At 54.8% G+C, this 17,367-nt stretch overlaps 5 protein-coding genes across 5 annotated transcripts; 4 read left to right on the plus strand and 1 right to left on the minus strand.

Annotated features, from left to right (window-relative positions):
* Window positions 1-916: 916 nt before the first annotated feature.
* On the plus strand, window positions 917-5,594 carry IWZ02DRAFT_440233 (glycerophosphocholine phosphodiesterase-like protein Gde1). Its single transcript, XM_066766822.1, has 7 exons — window positions 917-1,325; window positions 1,395-3,713; window positions 3,770-3,828; window positions 3,882-3,927; window positions 4,023-4,424; window positions 4,476-4,876; window positions 4,939-5,594. Exons 1-7 carry the CDS (start codon window positions 1,187-1,189, stop codon window positions 5,197-5,199), a joined length of 3,627 nt encoding a protein of 1,208 aa, XP_066627388.1. The 5' UTR covers window positions 917-1,186; the 3' UTR covers window positions 5,200-5,594.
* IWZ02DRAFT_440237 (uncharacterized protein) lies at window positions 5,595-8,154 on the minus strand. Its single transcript, XM_066766823.1, has 4 exons — window positions 7,765-8,154; window positions 7,627-7,655; window positions 7,537-7,576; window positions 5,595-7,487 (listed from the first exon to the last, which is right to left on the minus strand). The coding sequence occupies exons 1-4, from the start codon at window positions 8,014-8,016 to the stop codon at window positions 5,853-5,855; spliced, it is 1,956 nt and encodes a 651-aa protein (XP_066627389.1). The 5' UTR covers window positions 8,017-8,154; the 3' UTR covers window positions 5,595-5,852.
* A 286-nt stretch (window positions 8,155-8,440) lies between these two features.
* Window positions 8,441-9,169, plus strand: IWZ02DRAFT_486881 (uncharacterized protein; the record flags this gene model as incomplete). The annotated part of the gene is made up of 1 exon (XM_066769306.1): window positions 8,441-9,169. The coding sequence occupies one exon, from the start codon at window positions 8,441-8,443 to the stop codon at window positions 9,167-9,169; it is 729 nt and encodes a 242-aa protein (XP_066627390.1).
* A 391-nt stretch (window positions 9,170-9,560) lies between these two features.
* IWZ02DRAFT_467205 (60S ribosomal protein uL1) lies at window positions 9,561-10,381 on the plus strand (the record flags this gene model as incomplete). Its single annotated transcript, XM_066768544.1, has 4 exons — window positions 9,561-9,626; window positions 9,691-9,867; window positions 9,939-10,065; window positions 10,119-10,381. The coding sequence occupies 4 exons, from the start codon at window positions 9,561-9,563 to the stop codon at window positions 10,379-10,381; spliced, it is 633 nt and encodes a 210-aa protein (XP_066627391.1).
* Window positions 10,382-14,326: 3,945 nt separating this feature from the next.
* IWZ02DRAFT_26887 (uncharacterized protein) lies at window positions 14,327-16,048 on the plus strand. Its single transcript, XM_066763452.1, has one exon. The coding sequence runs from the start codon at window positions 14,446-14,448 to the stop codon at window positions 15,790-15,792; it is 1,347 nt and encodes a 448-aa protein (XP_066627392.1). The 5' UTR covers window positions 14,327-14,445; the 3' UTR covers window positions 15,793-16,048.
* The last annotated feature ends 1,319 nt before the right edge of the window (window positions 16,049-17,367 follow it).

Here is a 17,367-nt window from a genome sequence, read left to right on the forward strand (position 1 = left end):
TAGCAGGCCGGTCGCTGCTTGGTGCATGCGCGCGAGCAGGGGCGCGGTGTGCGGCTTCGTCAAAGCAGCAAGTGGGTCGGTTGCGCTGACGGGCGTGCTGCAAGAGTCGATGAAACGGCTGCTTCCTGCGGGTCGTGATTGGAGTCGTGGGCGTGAAGAAAGCGGAGGATGGAGGACAAAGAGAGACAGTTTGTGGGATGGATTGGCCAAGGAAGTGGGCGGAGAACAAGGAGCAGCCAAACCCCTGGCATATGGCTTGAGGCAGAGCATGAAGCGCGGTGGGTGACGGAGGCGTGCAGTCAAGCCAAACAAGCGCGGCGGTGATGTGATGTGATGAGGTGAGGGAGGGAGTGAGGTTGGCGGTCGCGTGGTAGAATCAGAATCAGAATCAGAATCAGAATCAGAATCAGGTGGAGAGTATTTGCTATACTATACTACACTATACTATACATACAGTATGAGTGAGCCCTGTACCCAGAGTGGGTGGCAATGGGTGGCCGGCCACCATGTCGGGCGCGCTGTCGGTCACTAGTCAGCGACCCACGTCTCCCACCCAAACCATGTAAATATTGACCTCGCCGGCCTCCTCATCGCCGTCTTCTCTGCCATGTCGACCTTTTCGCTGATATCGGTACGTTGTTCTGGACCTGGGCGGGCTTGCACTTGGACTGGACTGGGACTGGAATGCGGCGCAATCTGACCTAACCACGGCACTGGTGAGCTCTATTTCGCGCCCTCCCACCCACCCACACGACCTCCTTTATGCTCTTGCGCCCGCGTGCGAGGCTCCCGGTCCCTCTCGATCCATCCGGCCCGTGGGCTCTGGTATGATGCAGTCACAATCTGCCCTTTTACTCGGGGTTTAGCAACCCAACCCCCCCCCCCCCCCCCCCCCCCCCCCCCCTCCCCCGGTTCTGCTGCTTCTGACCAACGAGAGCCGCCGACTCGGCCACGACCACTCGACCAAGCTCTACCACATGTCCACCGAGCGCTGACGCCCGTCCTTACCACCTTGCACAGCAGTCTCCCCCCTTCAAAGCGAATGGAGTGTACTTCTTTCAAAAACAACCTCGATTTCCTCCTCTCGCCCTCTTCCGGTGATATATTCTCCCATCGACCTATTCCGGACCATCCTGAAAGCCCACCTTGAATACTTTCCTCGTCGCCTCACTTGCCCTTGGCAATCATGAAGTTTGGGCACAATCTGCCCCGCAATCAAGTCCCCGAGTGGGCCTCTGCTTACATTGACTACAAGGGCTTGAAGAAGCTCATAAAGTCTGCTGCTCAAACAGCCAAGGACAAAGGACGCGAGGCCGATCTTGCAGGTAGCTTCACTTCACCTTTGAATGCGGCTGCTACGCGAATAATTCGACTTGTGGCTAACTTGGTCCTAGAATTTTTCTACTCCCTCGACCGAAACCTCGAAGATGTTGACGGTTTCTACAACAAAAAGTACGCCGAATCAGCAAGGCGCCTGAAGCTCTTGCACGACCGATATGACCGCGCCTCCATCTTTCCCGACGGCATTGACCGCGACGAGCTCGAAGACCTGGTGAGCGCTCTGCTCGAACTCCGGGGACAATTGCGCAAGCTGCAGTGGTACGGTGAGGTCAACAGGAGGGGCTTCGTCAAGATCACCAAGAAGTTGGACAAGAAGTTTCCCACGACACACAACCAGCAGCGCTACTTGGCTTCAAAAGTCGACCCCCGACCTTTTGCGACCAACTACAAGCTTCAGCAGGACTTGAAGGCCATCAATGACTGGCTGTCTGGACTTGGAGAGACAAAGGTGTACGACGATGCGAGTTCGGTCCATTCCACCACTTCTTTGAAGCGCGTATCATCCAGGACCATGCTGAACCTCTCCGCCGGCTTCCTGGACACTGTTGATCAAGCCATTCGTGGTGACGATGGCTCCAAGCTGGAGGAACTGCTCCATGACCCGAGCGTCGTAGACGACCAATCGACTTCTGGCTACCAAAAGCTACTGCTCAACCTGTTGCAGCGATCCATTACATGCAAATCAAAGCGGTGTATCGAGGCCACTCTTTCCCACATTGCTTCCTTGGAAGATGAGGACGATCTCAACAAGCGCAACTGCATCCATCGCCTTGTAATCGCCATTGGCCGGTCCAAGGCGAACGAGGCGCAGAACGGCAGTCCCAAGGAAGACTCGAACAACCTGTTGCAGAATCCTTGGGAAGTCAAGAATGGATCCAACTTCATTTCTCCTGCAGAGTCGCCCGTCCACATGCCTCCTGCAAGCAAGATGCCCGAGTCGCAATCGAGCGTGCTGCTCGGCGCTGACGACGAGTCTGTCGGTTTGCTGTCATTTTTGTTGGACAGTCTCAAGCCACATCAGCGCTCAGCACTTTTGTCCAGGGACTCATTTGGCCGTCTTCCCCTGCATTATGCTGCTCAGCATGGGTTCGTGATCATTTGCCGCATCGTAATTCAGCACATGCAGCGATGGGGCCAGTTCAATGTGTCCGAAGGCATTGACGCGCCGGCTTGGCAAGATTTGGAGGGCTACGCACCCTTACATCTCAGTGTCATTGGAGGCCACCCTCTGACTACCAAGTTGCTCTTGGATTCTGAGAATTGGCACATGTCCCCCGATGAGAAGATTTCAAGGAGGAAATCAGTTTCAAAGTCCGGAGCCGTCCTGGCCATGGCCACGAAATCAAACTTCGTCCAGATTGTAAAACTTTTGGTCGAAGCTGACATCAACATCAACTATCAAGATCAACAAGGCGAGACTGCTCTGCACGTCGCAGCTCGGTTTGGTCATACGGAGTGTGCCAAAGCGCTCATTGATGGCTCTGCCGATCAAAAGGCGGACCTCAACATCCCAGAGAAGGCCTTTGCCTGGACACCACTTTTCATCGCTTGTGTCGATGGGCACTTGCCAGTCGCACAACTCTTGATCGAAGCCGGAGCAGAGCTGGAGAAAATTGATCTTTCGGGATGGACGCCAAAGGAACATGCTGCACTGCGTGGTCACTTGGACATTGCCAACGCCCTCGCCGCTGTCACGCCGCCCCCTGCTTCTTTGAAGGCGCCCGACGCGAATGTTCGTCCCGAGTCTCCTCCCAACTCATCCATTGATGAAAGGCGATCGAATGGCGCATCGAAAGAGCGTATCCCCGAGCCAGTCAAGACGTTTGGTCACCGTTATTTGAAGGACGAGACGCTCCTGCTTGTGAGCCTTGGAAGCATGGACGTGAGAAAACACATTGAGCCGGTCAAGCTGGATGATATTCCCATTACCGAGGCACACGCAACTCAACTGGACACGGCCCTCTCCGTGGTTGTCTCGGCCCACGGCGCGAATGGAGAGCCAACCGTCATTGACCTTCCTGTTCAGGAGAACATCAGCACCGACCCCATTACATTCAACACCAAGGATGTAGCCAAGGTCAAGCTCTTGTTTGACATTGTACCCACGTATGCTGGCTCGAAAGAGCGCGTAGTGGGCCGCGCCGTGGCTCTGCTTTCGAGCATCAAGCCCAACGTCGGATCAAACAGAATGACGCTCAAGGGCGATGTCAGCGTGCCGATTGTCGCTGCCAACACTCTTGACGTGATTGGATCGGTCAATTTCAACTTTCTCATCATCACGCCCTTCTCTCATCCAAACTTGTCCATCACGGAGAACCATACCTATTGGAAGAGTATGGCGGCGACGTCGACCATGGTTATTGGACATCGAGGTGATTTAGTCTTTGGTTCCTTTTGGTCCCCCCGTCATTTCCTAACTTTTGTGAAGGTCTGGGCAAAAATATGGCCGATCGCAAATCGCTGCAGCTTGGCGAGAATACCCTCCAGGTATGATGGTCCTTGGAAATTGAGGACTACGGGCAGAACTGACCTTGGCCTAGTCATTCATTGCTGCTGCCAACCTAGGAGCTTCTTATGTCGAGGTATGTTTTCTCTCCCACATTTGTTAGTATTTTGCTGACGACTCATAGTTTGGTAAGAGCTTTTACTGCTGCATCTTGGAATTGAACTAATCGTCGCAGATGTCCAACTCACTAAGGACCACGTTCCCGTCATCTACCACGACTTTCTCGTCAGTGAGACAGGTATCGATGCGCCAGTGCATACCCTGACGCTTGAACAATTCCTTCATGTCAATGAGCAGAGGAGTACCCAGACATCCCAAAGCAGACCCTCTTCACCCACTGAAAAAGAAGATAGCAAAGGGGCTGCACGGGCTAGGGTCAAGCGAGCCCGCTCGTATTCAGTGGGAGTCAACAACGAGGACATTTCCGCGTTGAATGAGCGCATGAAGCACACCCGTGACTTTAAGATGAAGGGTTACAAGGGCAACAGCCGAGGCAACTTCATCCAGGCACCTTTTACAACTCTGGAGGAGATGTTCAAGAAGCTGCCTGAATCCATTGGATTCAACATTGAGATGAGTAAGTGCGAGAGCATGATTAACTTCGACACATTGTACTCATCAAGGTCAGAATACCCAATGTTGCACGAATCTGAAGAGCATGAAATGGATACATATGGTGTCGAGCTCAACTCCTTTGTCGACACGGTCTTGGAGAAGGTTTATGACCTCGGTATCAACCGAAACATCATCTTCTCCTCCTTCCATCCCGACATTTGTCTTCTGCTCTCCTTCAAGCAGCCATCCATTCCCATTCTGTTCCTTACAGATGCCGGCACCTGTCCTGTTGGTGACATCAGGGCCAGCAGCCTTCAGGAGTCCATCAGATTCGCTTCTCGATGGAACCTCCTTGGTGTCGTCTCTGCAGCCGAGCCGCTCGTGATGTGCCCTCGTCTGGTCAAGGTAGTCAAGGAGTCTGGATTGGTTTGCGTCAGCTACGGCACGCTCAACAACGATCCCATCAACGTCCAGGTTCGTAATTCTCATGTCACAATCCCAGTTGCTCCTTATTAACATAAGCAACAAAGCTACAGGTTCAGGAAGGAATTGACGCCGTCATTGTCGACTCGGTCCTCGCCATCCGCAAGGGTCTCACTGCAGCCGAGGAGAAGCACAACGAGCAGGTCACTGGTAACGGTGTTGCCTATGAGTCTTCCAACGGCGTCTCGGAAACCAATCGACGCGCTGCGCATCAGGAACTTGAGCAAGTTGTTGAAGACGTCACCAACGATTCGACATACTCGCACAACGGAAACACGGCGCCGATCAAGGCGGCGGCAGTCCTGTCGTCGTGATATAACGAATATACACCCTTTGAATTCCACAGAGGATTTTGAACTGTATGGCGCAATTGGCGCATGATCTACATCGGGCCCATTTCAACAAGTGGTCCAGATGCTGCCTTTTTCCTTTTTTGGGACTCGGATTTACATACAATTGGTGACAGGAGCACTCACCTCTCCGTGCAAATACCCTTCCTTTTTCGCTTGACGTCACTTTTGGAGGCTCTCGGTGCGGCAAGCTTTGATATGGGTTCTGGGAGGTCGTCGTTTTGCTTCCACATCACCGGCTTGATTGCTTCATAGGTGGCGCACAAAGTGCGCATTTTGCGGCTGCTGCTTTGACGGCCGTGGTGGAAGCAAACTTTAAATACAAGATTCGACTTGCGATGATACTGATATACGCACGTGCCATTTGACAAATGACACATCATGGTACAACCGTGTTTTTATGCTACATGGACAAGTACAATTACAACCTTGAGGGCTGACTTTCCCCCGTATCTACATGATGAATGAAAGCATGATCGAATGAACAAAGCCCAATTTTCATCGCCGATGAATGCAGCCAATGCAATCCAATCCATCTGATAAAGAAAGAAAGCCCCATCTTCCCAAGCGACAGACAGTCAGTCAGTCTCACAAATACATTCGCCCAATTCTCCCAATTACGCATCCTTCTCCAACACATCCGCCCCCTCCATCTCCATCTCCATCTCCATCTTGCTCCTCTCCTTCCTGCGTCCCCACCACCCACGCCCCTTATCCACAAACGCCTTACTCGCACTGCGCACCAGCATCTTGCCCTCCATCGTCCCACTAACAACACTAAACGCAACAAGCGCCAACGCGCTCACAACAACGACAACGGCAAACGCAATCCAAAACTGTTTCGGCGTGAAGACGACGCCGTCGAACTGGCAGCTGAAGTAGGCCGCCATGAGACTGACGGGCATGAACAGCAGCGTCGCTTTCGCTAGCAGCAGCGTCACGCGCGTCAGCCGCTCCACGCTGAGCGACTCTTTGATCGCGATGAGGTTGAAGTTCATCATCACGAGAGATTCCTTTTGCGAGAGGCACGATTCGATTTCGGCGAGCGCGTAGAGTCGCGTGCGGTATTGGAGGCGCTTGAAGCGCGCCCGCGCCGCCGAGCTCAGCGCGACCCCCAGCAGCGATGCGTCGGTGGGGATGAGCGGCGGGCCGCGCGAGGCGTTGGCATTGCTGGCGCGTGTCGCGGCGCTGCGCGCGCTGAACTGGCTCTGTGCCAGGTCGTCGAGCGTGTCGTCGTCGTCGCCGTCGCCGTAGACGATGGGGTACGCGGGCGTCGTGGCCGCCTGCTGCAGGACGCGCGAGTTCTTGAGGCTGGCGAGCGTCGTCTCCTGCTTCTCGAGCACGCGGTCGATGATGACGTCGTACGACGTGTACATGTTTTTGAGCACCGAGAGCTGCCGTCCGATGTGGTGGAGGCGGTCGACGTGACCCAGCTCGGCCTTTTGCATCATGGCTTCGCGCAGCTCGTTCAGCGCCGCAGCGTACTTGTGCTCGCGTCGCGCCACCAGGCTGTATGTTGTGAAGAAGTCGTCGAAGAGCACGTAGAAGAGAAGTCCTGGCGCATCTGACGGCCGGTGCGCCGTCTCTTCTTCCGAGTCGCCCACCCGTCGCCGGATGGGCAGCATGGCGATGGCCGGGTCGTGAGATGACTCGTGTGCTTTGGACAGGTTGCGAATGACGTTCAGGAGATTTCTTCGAATAGAAAGGAGGCCCCGATGGTCAATGAGATCAAGCCTTTTATTTCCGTCTTCGTCGACGGGTGCATGTGGATAAGGGTCTTCGTGGATGCTGATGACGGTTTTATCCTCGCAGATAAGGAGCCAGCTCCAGACACGCTTGCCGTCGGGGAGGTCTTCGTTGCGACCTTTGCTGTCTCTGTTGCTGGCGGAAGAGCTCCCTGAGCCGTAGAGGTTGTGGAGGGAGTTGTACCCAATGCACAGATAGCGACGCCCCTCGTCCCACGAAGACCAATGCCATACTTCGTCGATCAGGCGGTAATGGCTAAGCTCGCGACCATCATGCTGCGGGAGAAATTCAAGCTCCACACTGTTGCTGTTCTTATCAGGCTGATGCGATCCATTCCTCTCGGCTTGGTGCGTCCCATGCAGTCGTGGCCTGTGAAAATAGTGGTTTCCCCTTCTAAGAATATTAGAGCTGTGTTTAGACGCCGGCTTCTTGGAACTGATCCCAACAGGGTCAGATTTCATCATTCCGTGCAGCCGAGGGGAGAAGTCGTAACTTTTCCCAAGCACCTGGTCGGTGGTAAGTTTTTTGCCATCGACCAGAAATAGCCAGACCTACACCGATAAGATCCTTTTGTAAATAGGGAAGACAGATGTTGCTAGAGCTCATTTCAGTCACGGCATGCCCCAAAAGAGTCCCGTCACTTACATCCATCTCGTGTTTAGCTCTGGGGGCCTCTAGAGAAGAGTCAGCCATAATCCAAATTTCAAGAGCGTTTCTGAATTGTTGGGAGTTGCAATTATCTTGACAAGACCCATGGGTTTTCGATAGGCAAAAAAGGAGTACCTCAGCGTTTAGAAGCGCCTTGAGCTCACTGGCGCTTAAATCAAGTCCGCACCACGCCTCCTCCTCACCAAAGTCGACGACAAAATTGCGGTTGTTGATTTGGCTCGCTCGATTATGGAAATCAAGAAAGACATGACGCTCGTCGAGATTTTGAATCTTCTGCGAAAGTTCGGCGTCTCCAAGGCTGCGGTAGTATTCAGGTATGCGGCGATCTTCAGCCGGGTCCAGGGAGCGCTGGTCGTTGACAGACATTTTAGTGATGGACGGAAAAGAAGAGAGAAAAGTCGAGTAGGCAGATATATTTCGAGAAGAAATGAAATGTTTGTTGGTTGATCGAGGCGTCAGGCATGGGTCATGAATCAACCTTGTGATGGGGGCGGAAGGAGCTGGTGGACGCAGAGTCCCAGACATGCGGGTTGGTCACGCTTGAGCTTACCGGGGTCACACGAGACGCTACGCCCTATGCGCAACCCACAAACACCAACCACCGACCGTTACCTTGATTTGACATTTTTCCGCTCCGATCAGCCTTCCACTTACCTCATCTCTGAGACAAGCTCGACTTTTAAGACTTGTGCAAAGACGGCCAAGGATTCACTTGTCCAAAACGTGCCCAGAATCAGTTGCTGGTCTCACCGCCTCCACCCAGACAGACCCTTGCAAAGGCGCGAATACAATGGCGGAAGTACCGCGAGGCTATCGCATCTTTGCCCTTCCCCGCAACTGCCCAGATCCGTCCATTTGGAAGGATCTGGTGGAGCGCCAAAAGAGCTTCCGTCTCATGGCCTTGCAAATGTCGCCCGAAGCCTTCTCGTCGACGTACGAGCAAGAGATGCAGCTGGCCTGGGAGACGTGGGAGGATCGCCTAAAAGACACTCAAGCGACGACTTTTGTCGCAGTTGCCACGTTGGAATCCAGAGATCCTGGAAAGAGAGGGAACTTGGACATGTCTGCCATTCTTGCTGGCGATTGGCTGGGCCATCTTGTGCTGTTCGAAATTGGCGACGACCAGGAAGATTCGCCATCCAAGGCCTCGTCGTCCACAGAGTCCGAAGACCAAGCCGGCGATGCTTTGCCAGTTCGGAGATTTCGTTTGACCGGCATGTTTGTCAAACCCGCGACGCAAAGACTGGGCGTTGGTCGAACACTCCTTGAACATGCCATTTGGACAATCAGATCTCAGGTGGGAAAAGACGTCAGGTTCACACTTGTCGTCGATGCAGACAATGACGCCGCTCGAGCGCTCTACGAGAGAAGCGGATTCCGTGTGGTCCGCGAAGAGTGGTACGAATCGAGTTCTCAAGACCAAACCGGAATCTACGCGCAAAAGGAACCTCTGTGGAAACTTGCCACACACATGGAATATCAAGCAAGGGCTTCTTCGGTGAATCGCAAATCATCCTAAGGTGTTGGAAGTAGTCTTAAAAGTGTCAGCGATCGGATTGAGAGCGTGGATCAGATTGATTGAACAGATGGAAAACAAGGTCGAATCTGGTTTGGATCAAAAGCCTGAGAAGCGCTGTCAGAGCCAGGCACGAGGGCAGAGTCGCGGGAGGAGTCGAAGAAGGACGTTGAAAGTTTAAAGTAACCCAAGATCTTGCTTCTTCAAAAGAACTGCGCTAGTGACGCGTCGGGTTAGCGCTCGCTTACAAGAAGTCGACGCACAGACCACGCACGTCGCGCCCTGGAAATGAATCAAGCGGCGACCTCACGACCGACTTTTACTCTCCAACCACGAACGGCTGCGCCAGACCACACCGAAGGAATCAACAGGTTCTTAGGAAGACGGATTCAAAATGTCCAAGATCACCGTCGCCGGCGTGCGCAGCAACGTCAAGGAGCTGCTTCACTACTCCAACGAGGTGCGTCAAAACCCCGTCGCCCCCAGGCTTTTGCCGTCGCCGTGCAGCGCTGACAGCCCAGCAGGAGAAGAAGCGCAACTTCCTCGAGACCGTCGAGCTCCAGATCGGCCTCAAGAACTATGACCCCCAGCGTGACAAGCGTTTCTCCGGCACCGTCAAGCTGCCCCGTGTGCCCCGCCCCGGCATGGCCATCTGCATTCTCGGTGACCAGCACGACATTGACCGTGCCAAGCACGGCGGTGTTGACGCCATGAGCGCCGAGTAAGGACCTTGGATTCAATTTTGGAAGGATATAATCTGACGTGTCTAAAGGACTTGAAGAAGCTCAACAAGAACAAGAAGCTGATCAAGAAGCTCGCGAGGAAGTACGATGCTTTCATCGCCTCCGACACTCTGATCAAGCAGATCCCCCGTCTCTTGGGTCCTGGTCTTTCCAAGGGTAAGCTGCTCCGTCGAGCGAGACACATGGAGCTTTGCTAACAACCGCAACAGCCGGCAAGTTCCCTACCCCCGTCTCTCACTCCGAGAACTTGGGCGACAAGATCACCGAGGTCAAGTCCACCGTCAAGTTCCAGCTGAAGAAGGTTCTCTGCATGGGTGTCGCCGTCGGTAACGTTGGCATGACCGAGGACGAGCTGATTGGCAACATCATGCTTGCCATCAACTACCTTGTTTCTCTGCTGAAGAAGGGCTGGCAGAACGTTGGCAGCCTGACCATCAAGGCTACCATGTCTCCTCCCCGCCGCCTTTACTAAGGTTATTTTCGGCATGGGTCTGCTGTGCTCATTTGGCCTCTCCGCCATCTTCGTAGCCATTCAATTGGTTGCGTAGTACCATCGTAGATAGCAAATGAAACAGCATTCAACGCTCGAGACATTTCTTGGACTTTCGTGATTTGTGACAAAAATTTGCGACAGCGTCTGCGACACAGGCAAAAATTTGGTGAACATTGCGATGCTACCCAGTGGTGTCGACAAGACTTGCCAATGCATGCTCATCGAGATAGTGAAGACAATGATGTGTAATGCAGCGCACACGTGGCGGTTGTGTTACTCGCAAATTGCACTGATGATGCCTCAGACCAAAAGTCCGTCACAACCGTTGAGACAGGCACGCGAAAATTCTTGCACCGTCAAAACAAGCGCCGACGCCGCCCACAGCACGACAAGAGCAAACTCTGCGGACACTGGGTTGCAGAGCCTTCAAAGCGACGCCCGGGAGCACGCACGAGTAGCTGAATATCGACAGCAGCAAGTAGACGCAGCAGATCCCAAGGAAAACATGCCACAAACGGTCAAGATGGCATGTAGCGGCCATCCCACAGTCACGAGCTATCGGAACATAGCTACGCGGCTGGTAGGAAAGACGGACGCCTTCTTTCAACGAGGCCGGGAACGGAAGAAAAAGTCATTTGGAGCGACTGACCCTCAGCAAGCCGCCGTAGCGGAGCCTCGATTTAGGTATGATTACCATTTACTGATGATTGTAGATGGGAAGAAGTTGACGCTCGCGAGCTGAGAGTTTTGTGCTTCTGCGCATGGCCCGTGCGCAGATGGGCGTTAGTCAGCGCTGTAAGCGAGGGACCCTTCCAACCCGGGCACCCACCACCTACCTCAGCGAGTTGCCCATTCGGCCCGGAGAACGCACCTCGGGCTGCTCGTCCAGCCTCGCTGGCGCAGGAACATGACGCCTCGCCAGGCCCGTTCCGTCGCCCTTGCCAGCTGGCATCCCATCCAGTCTTAGCTGCGTAAGTACCACCTGGGGCGAATCTAGCGTACCCATTATAGCGTACACACTCTTGCCCCGATGTTGCTCGAACAACTTGAGCATCCTGTGCACCCAGTGCATTCGGGGGGGTAGTTCTCGAAGGAGCTCCTCGAAAGTTGGTTTGGTCGTGTGAAAAACCGGAGGACTTCCATGACCGCTATAATAATACAGTGGAACACACGGTCGAACGCCGTTTTGTCAACAGGCTATTCTCTAAATCGGAAGACATCGTGATGGACATTGATACAAAAGAGGAAGAGATAAAGGGCAGAGCTTGTCCAGGATGCTGATTCTGGCAGCTTGAGTTTCCAGCCATCTCCATCTGGCTCCATCTCAGTCTCAACCTCAAAAGCTCAACGTCGCACTCGCTGTCGCTGTCCTCTTGCTCATATTGCTCGCGGTCATTGTGCTCGTCTCCGGACGAATCCATGGCTGTAGATGCGCAGGGCAAACGAATTTAGGCGTGAGGGATTGGGGGTTGAGAGGAGAAGGCCGAAAGTCGCTGTGAGGAATCAGGGGACAGTCTGGGTGGGTGGGCGTCGTGAGTGGGAAGGCGGCGTGTCCCACTCCACAGCGTCACGCAACTCCGGTTCACCCCATGACGGGACAAGCCGCCCAAAAGCACGAAGCAGAAGAGAAAGAAGGCTTGCAGTCGGTCAAAGTTTGCCTGGGTTTGCGCGCAAGGTCTTTGGCCAATGGCCCAACAGCCTCGTTTCAGTAACACCTCGAAGGACGCGCCTATCAATATGCAGCATTTCCTCTGACTACACTGTCCTCACATCTGCGCGCATCGGAGATTCACCAGCAGCTCTCATACGCCTGCTTTGCGAGCCGCGCACGCTGGGCAAGTCCAGGCTTGAGACCGAACATGGCAGCTTGCGCTCATGCTCCGAAAGTCATGCATGCCCTCTGTGTCTGGGCTGACAGACCGGGCATCGCGAATTTGGTCCGCTGGTGTGTCACCCTCTTGGACGACGGCTGTGGCTCCAGAGGTAGGCTGAATCATTACGAGGTCAGGAATTCGTATTTTTAAACAAGTCTATTACCGAAGAAAAAATTCGTGGTTTTCGGGCCCTCGCCCGTCGTGGACCACCAATTCAGGCACAATGGAATGGCAGGATACAACATGAGAGCGAAATCCTCGCGAGAAAATTGGGTATTCGTGTGCGCCCTACAATGGTGTACCGTGAGCTGGCATTGGTATACATGTACTGAAGCAAAGGAGGTAGAACAGTGGCCAGGGACATTCATGCACGGTTTGTGGGCCGTGTGATCTGGATTCGTTGCGTCGACCGAGGCCGAGGAGCAGTCGGAGGAATAGTGGCGGAAGACGTTTGGATGTGGTTCTAGTGACGCCTGATTGCTAACGCTAGGGCATGTGCCATGGGCGCCACAGAGGGTTGCACCGGCGCTAGGCCGTCGGGTCTCATCTCTACCTCATGCCGTTCCTGTATCAACACCATCCCTTCGACACCATGACAGATGCTGACATGATGTATACGAAGGTGTGGCTCAGGCGGCGAATCTTGTCAGGCACCGCAGGGCAGCCCAAAGTCGCCTTCGTCCGGGTGGTCAGCTTCTCGGTAAGCAAGCAGGTGAACAATGGCGGCAACTGTGACTGTTCTTCCATATACTCTCTCGCTTCCTCCCGCGTGGATGTTCAGCACTGTGAAAGCTGGATGCAGTCAGCTGCAGCGCCACTGTGGCGCGTCGTCCTATGCTCGGACGAGATTCACGCCTGTGGAACAGAATCTCTCTTTCAGGCGGAGGATAGAAAGGACTGGAAATGGCGGGATGCCGGCGGATTTGAAGGCGCAGCGATGAATGCCGCTCACCGCGAATGGTTGCCGACGATGAGGTGGACTGAGCTGTGGACGCGCCGCGTCAACGAATGATGTGTCCATACGAGCAAAGGCAACCAAGAGAGCTCTGGGATCGCGGCGTTAGTTTTGCGCCAGCACATTATGCGCAAGCCCATCTGAACATGGCGCATCCGGACCAAGGGAGTTGAGGTTTGCTGAAAGAGGAGAAGAAGGGGGGGAATTCGACCCCCACGACCAACACCACCTTCTGGAAGACGATCACAGGGCTCGGACCACAATCTACCTAAAAATACCGAGTTGGGAATGGCGGTGGGAAAAGGATGCAAATTTCGAGTCGGTCGGCGCTAAATTTCGGAGATCAACGCGGTCTGACTGCGGAGACGGTTTCTGGGATCTTGTCGACAACACTGCGGCCGCAATGCGAAGACGTTCAACTTGTGCTTGAGCACAAACGTGTTTCAGGTTTAGCGAAACTTGTCACCCAGATGATGAGGCCTGTCGTTGAAAGTAAGAAAGCCTCCACAGCCTCCTCACGCCTCTTCTGCCAACTCATCTTTAGTCACATCATGACTCCTTGCTACAGAGCGGAAGGATTCGGCACGCGCCAATGCAGAAACGGTGTGGTGATGATGGTCGCCAATATTCTTGGGATGGAGACGCTGCCTGTTGGTTTGGCTTGTGCTTGACGTCTTCTTCTCTCCTGTCGGATCCGGGACCGAGCACACGCGTTCCACAAAAGGTAGTGATGATGCACAGCCCCTGCTATTCCACCCATCAAAAGCTCCTACCATGTCGTCCTCCCTGCGCGTGCTCTGCTGTCCGCAATCCGATCCACCGCCTGACTTCCACGTACTCTTCACTCCAGGGCGCAGCTTTCAGCACGCACGAGACGCAGTCGCTTTGGCAGGGCCTCAGGAGAAGACACACAGGCGTCCCTGGTTCAATACCTTTTCGCATCTTTACAACTCCACGATCGACTGGAGATGAATAATATACAAGGTAGGCTAAGCGCATCATGGCAAGGCTGAAGCCGAATCAGGCATCCGATGTTGGGGATGGATGTCGCCATGGCGCTTCTTGTTTCTTACTCGGACCACATCTTGTTTTCTCAAAGGTCTTTACGCATTTCCCTCTTTCGTCACCACGTCCAATCACCTCAAAGCCACAACCGCAAAGGATCGTGAGCCGTGTTCCTTTCGGTGGGGGCGCCTAGACGCACGCCACACCAAATGTCCACTGCGGCTCTACGTCTGCCTTCGCGTTGTCAAAGATCGTCATGTAAAGTTGGGGTCCTTTTCGACAGAAGCGGCTATTTTTACTCCGAGCAGACAAACTGCACGCGTACAAAGCTGCGCCAGAGATCACGTCTTTTGCCATGTCATCTAACCCTCAAGACAACTCCACCAACCGCAGGGACCAATGCAGAGGCTTTAAGGCTGCCCCTGTACCACTCATCTCATTTGTTAGTTCATAAGGTCCCCCAGTTCCCCGGAAGTGTTCTTATCTCGGTTATGGACCAGGACACCACAACATCTTCGAAAACAAGCAGTGCCACTTCTTCCGCGACATCTTCCGCCAGCTCTTCGGCCTCCAGTACCCACATCATCACCATCGTCACTGCTGTTATATTCGGCACCCTTGGACTCGTTCTCCTCATGTCTGTCTTCGGATTCGTGCTCAAGAAGAGAGGCCTCCGAAGAACAAAGAGCAACGACTTTGAAAAGAACAACCCGTACCGAAACCACAACACTGGCAACAAGGCCATGTCGACTGCAAACCTTCCATCATTCGCTTGGGAACGTACGACCCAAGCTCCGGCAGATCTAGCAATTGCCGCTCAAAACGAACGATCCAGCCTTTTAAACAACAGGGCCACTGAATCGCACCTCAACATGAACAGAATCTCCAACCCGGGGCAGGGGAGCACCCAGCCTCGCACTCCTCTCCTTGGAGACGTGGATAAAAACAACGTCACGACGACCGTCACGCCTGACCCACACCGGCACGCCCAATCCGCAGGGAACAATGTCATCGCATACATCACCTACAACGACCCCGGCTTCACCTCGAACCACTGCCTCAGCTCGACCGGTCTCGTCCCGCTTCAGATCGAACGCCAACCCAGCCCCCCTAGCCCCCTGATTAGCAAGCACGGAAGCCTCCACAGCATCACGACGTGCACGGCCACCTCGTCTTCAGGCCCCAACTCCAGCACTACGGACTCGCGACCTAGCACGCGCTCGGCGTCGACATCGCAGAAGATTGTGACCTCATCGCTGCCGCCTCCGCTGCCTCCTTCCATTTGTATCCAGCCTCACACGCCTGTTGTCGAGAGCCACGACGAACCACAACAGCAAGAAGAGCCCGAGGAGAAGAAGACAGAAGAGTCTCCCAAGCTGGTGTCATCGACGCTTCCCTCCCCACCCATCACGCCCTCGTCCTTCTACTCGTCTCCTTCATCGTCGTCTTGCTCGGTCAACACCACGGCCCGCAGCACCTCCTACTCCCCCCGCCATGTCCAGCGCGACCATGGCAGCAAACACATCGCACCTCCCGCCTTCACTGCGGCCCGGTAACGGCGGGAACCGCTCCACGCTCGCGCTGCCCGTTCCCGCCGCCGCGTACCTCGGCTCCAGCAACAACAACAGTAGCAGCAGCGCGGCGTCCAAGAGACAGTCCATGCCAGTCAGCAGCACGACGGGATCAACCCGCCGCCGCACCCTCTCCAACCCCCTCCACATCCAACTGCACCTGAACCCATTGCAGCAAGTCGCACCAGCGCCCGCCACCCCACCATCACCATCACACCCGCAGCCACAGCACCGGCCGCGACAGCACGTCCAGCAACGGCAGCAACGGCTCTGGCGCCTCGTACTCCTCCTCTTCGTCCTCGTCTGCCTCTGCCTCTTCTTCCAATCGTCACGGCAGTGGCACCGCCGCCAAACACCACCACCACAAGCGCCTCAGCACCTTCGACGCACACAGGCTGTCAGAGCAAGTGGCGGCGAGGGAATGGCGCAGGGCGCGCGCGCGCTCGCGCTCCGCGTCGAGGAGTTCGGTCAATCTGGCGGCTGGTGTGGGACGGTATTACGCGGGCGCGAGTGCGGGCGGGAGTGCGGTGAGTTTGGTGCCGGCGGCGCAGGCACAGGCACAGGCGGAGAGTGGTGGTGAGGAGGGGGAGGCGAGCACAAGCGGGAATGTTGCTGGCAGTGGGAGTGGGAGTGGCGTGGGCGTGGGCGTGGGCTGGGCATTGGCATCTGACGGGGAGAGGAGAGAAGAGGGCGACAAGAGCGAGGGAGAAGGAGAAGGAGATGGAGGAGAGAAGAGGAGGCGTCGCCGGACGATCAGTGTGATGGCTGCGCGGGAGAGTAAGGGATAGGAGTGTGAGCGAGAGTGTGAGTAAGGTGGGGTAGGAGTGTGGTGCCGTTTTGTGGGATGAAGTGAAGAGAAGGTGGGGAGGGGGAAAGGGGGTGTGGGGAAGAGGAATGAAAGAGAAAAAAGGGATATTCATATGGATACGGATGATGGGATGGATGGGTGGTGGCGTAGTGCCTTTGTCTTTGATTGAAATTAGCTAGCCAGGCGCTTTGGGGGTTCCGTTGGGTCCTGTCTTTTGCTTGATCAATATGGAAAATCAGAAGAATTGAATATTCATGAATACCCGCATCTCCTCCCTTCTTTCCCTCTCTCTGTGTCATAAGAGTTTCCAGTTGAAAAAGCAAGACATGATACTCACATAGAACCGAACGTCTCGACAAGCCAAACCCGTGTCTTACCGTCCTCTCTCGCTCATTCGCAGACAGATCGCACTGGATTACGCCACCCGTCACTCAACACACCTCGCCACACTTCATTTCCTTTTTAAGTCTCCAACCAACCAACCAACCACGTCCTTTCCTCCTCCTCCTCCTCCTCCTCCTCCTCCTTCCTTCCTTCACCCCCACCCACCCCCTTTCCCCCACTTCCCCATAACCCACAACCCACAACCCACCCCACCCACGCTTCCGTGCCGCCGCCGTCCACCCATCCAGTCTCAACAACATCGCCCGATTCATCCAAAATAACCCCCACCTATTCGCAACAGCAGCAGTAGCACAAAGCCGCCACGCCGCACCACACCACACCACACCACGTCCAGCTCGGCACCGTTT

This window comes from Phyllosticta citriasiana (genome assembly GCF_038021145.1).
Source record: "Phyllosticta citriasiana strain CBS 120426 chromosome Unknown IWZ02scaffold_1, whole genome shotgun sequence".
Taxonomy (NCBI): Eukaryota; Fungi; Ascomycota; class Dothideomycetes; order Botryosphaeriales; family Phyllostictaceae; genus Phyllosticta; species Phyllosticta citriasiana.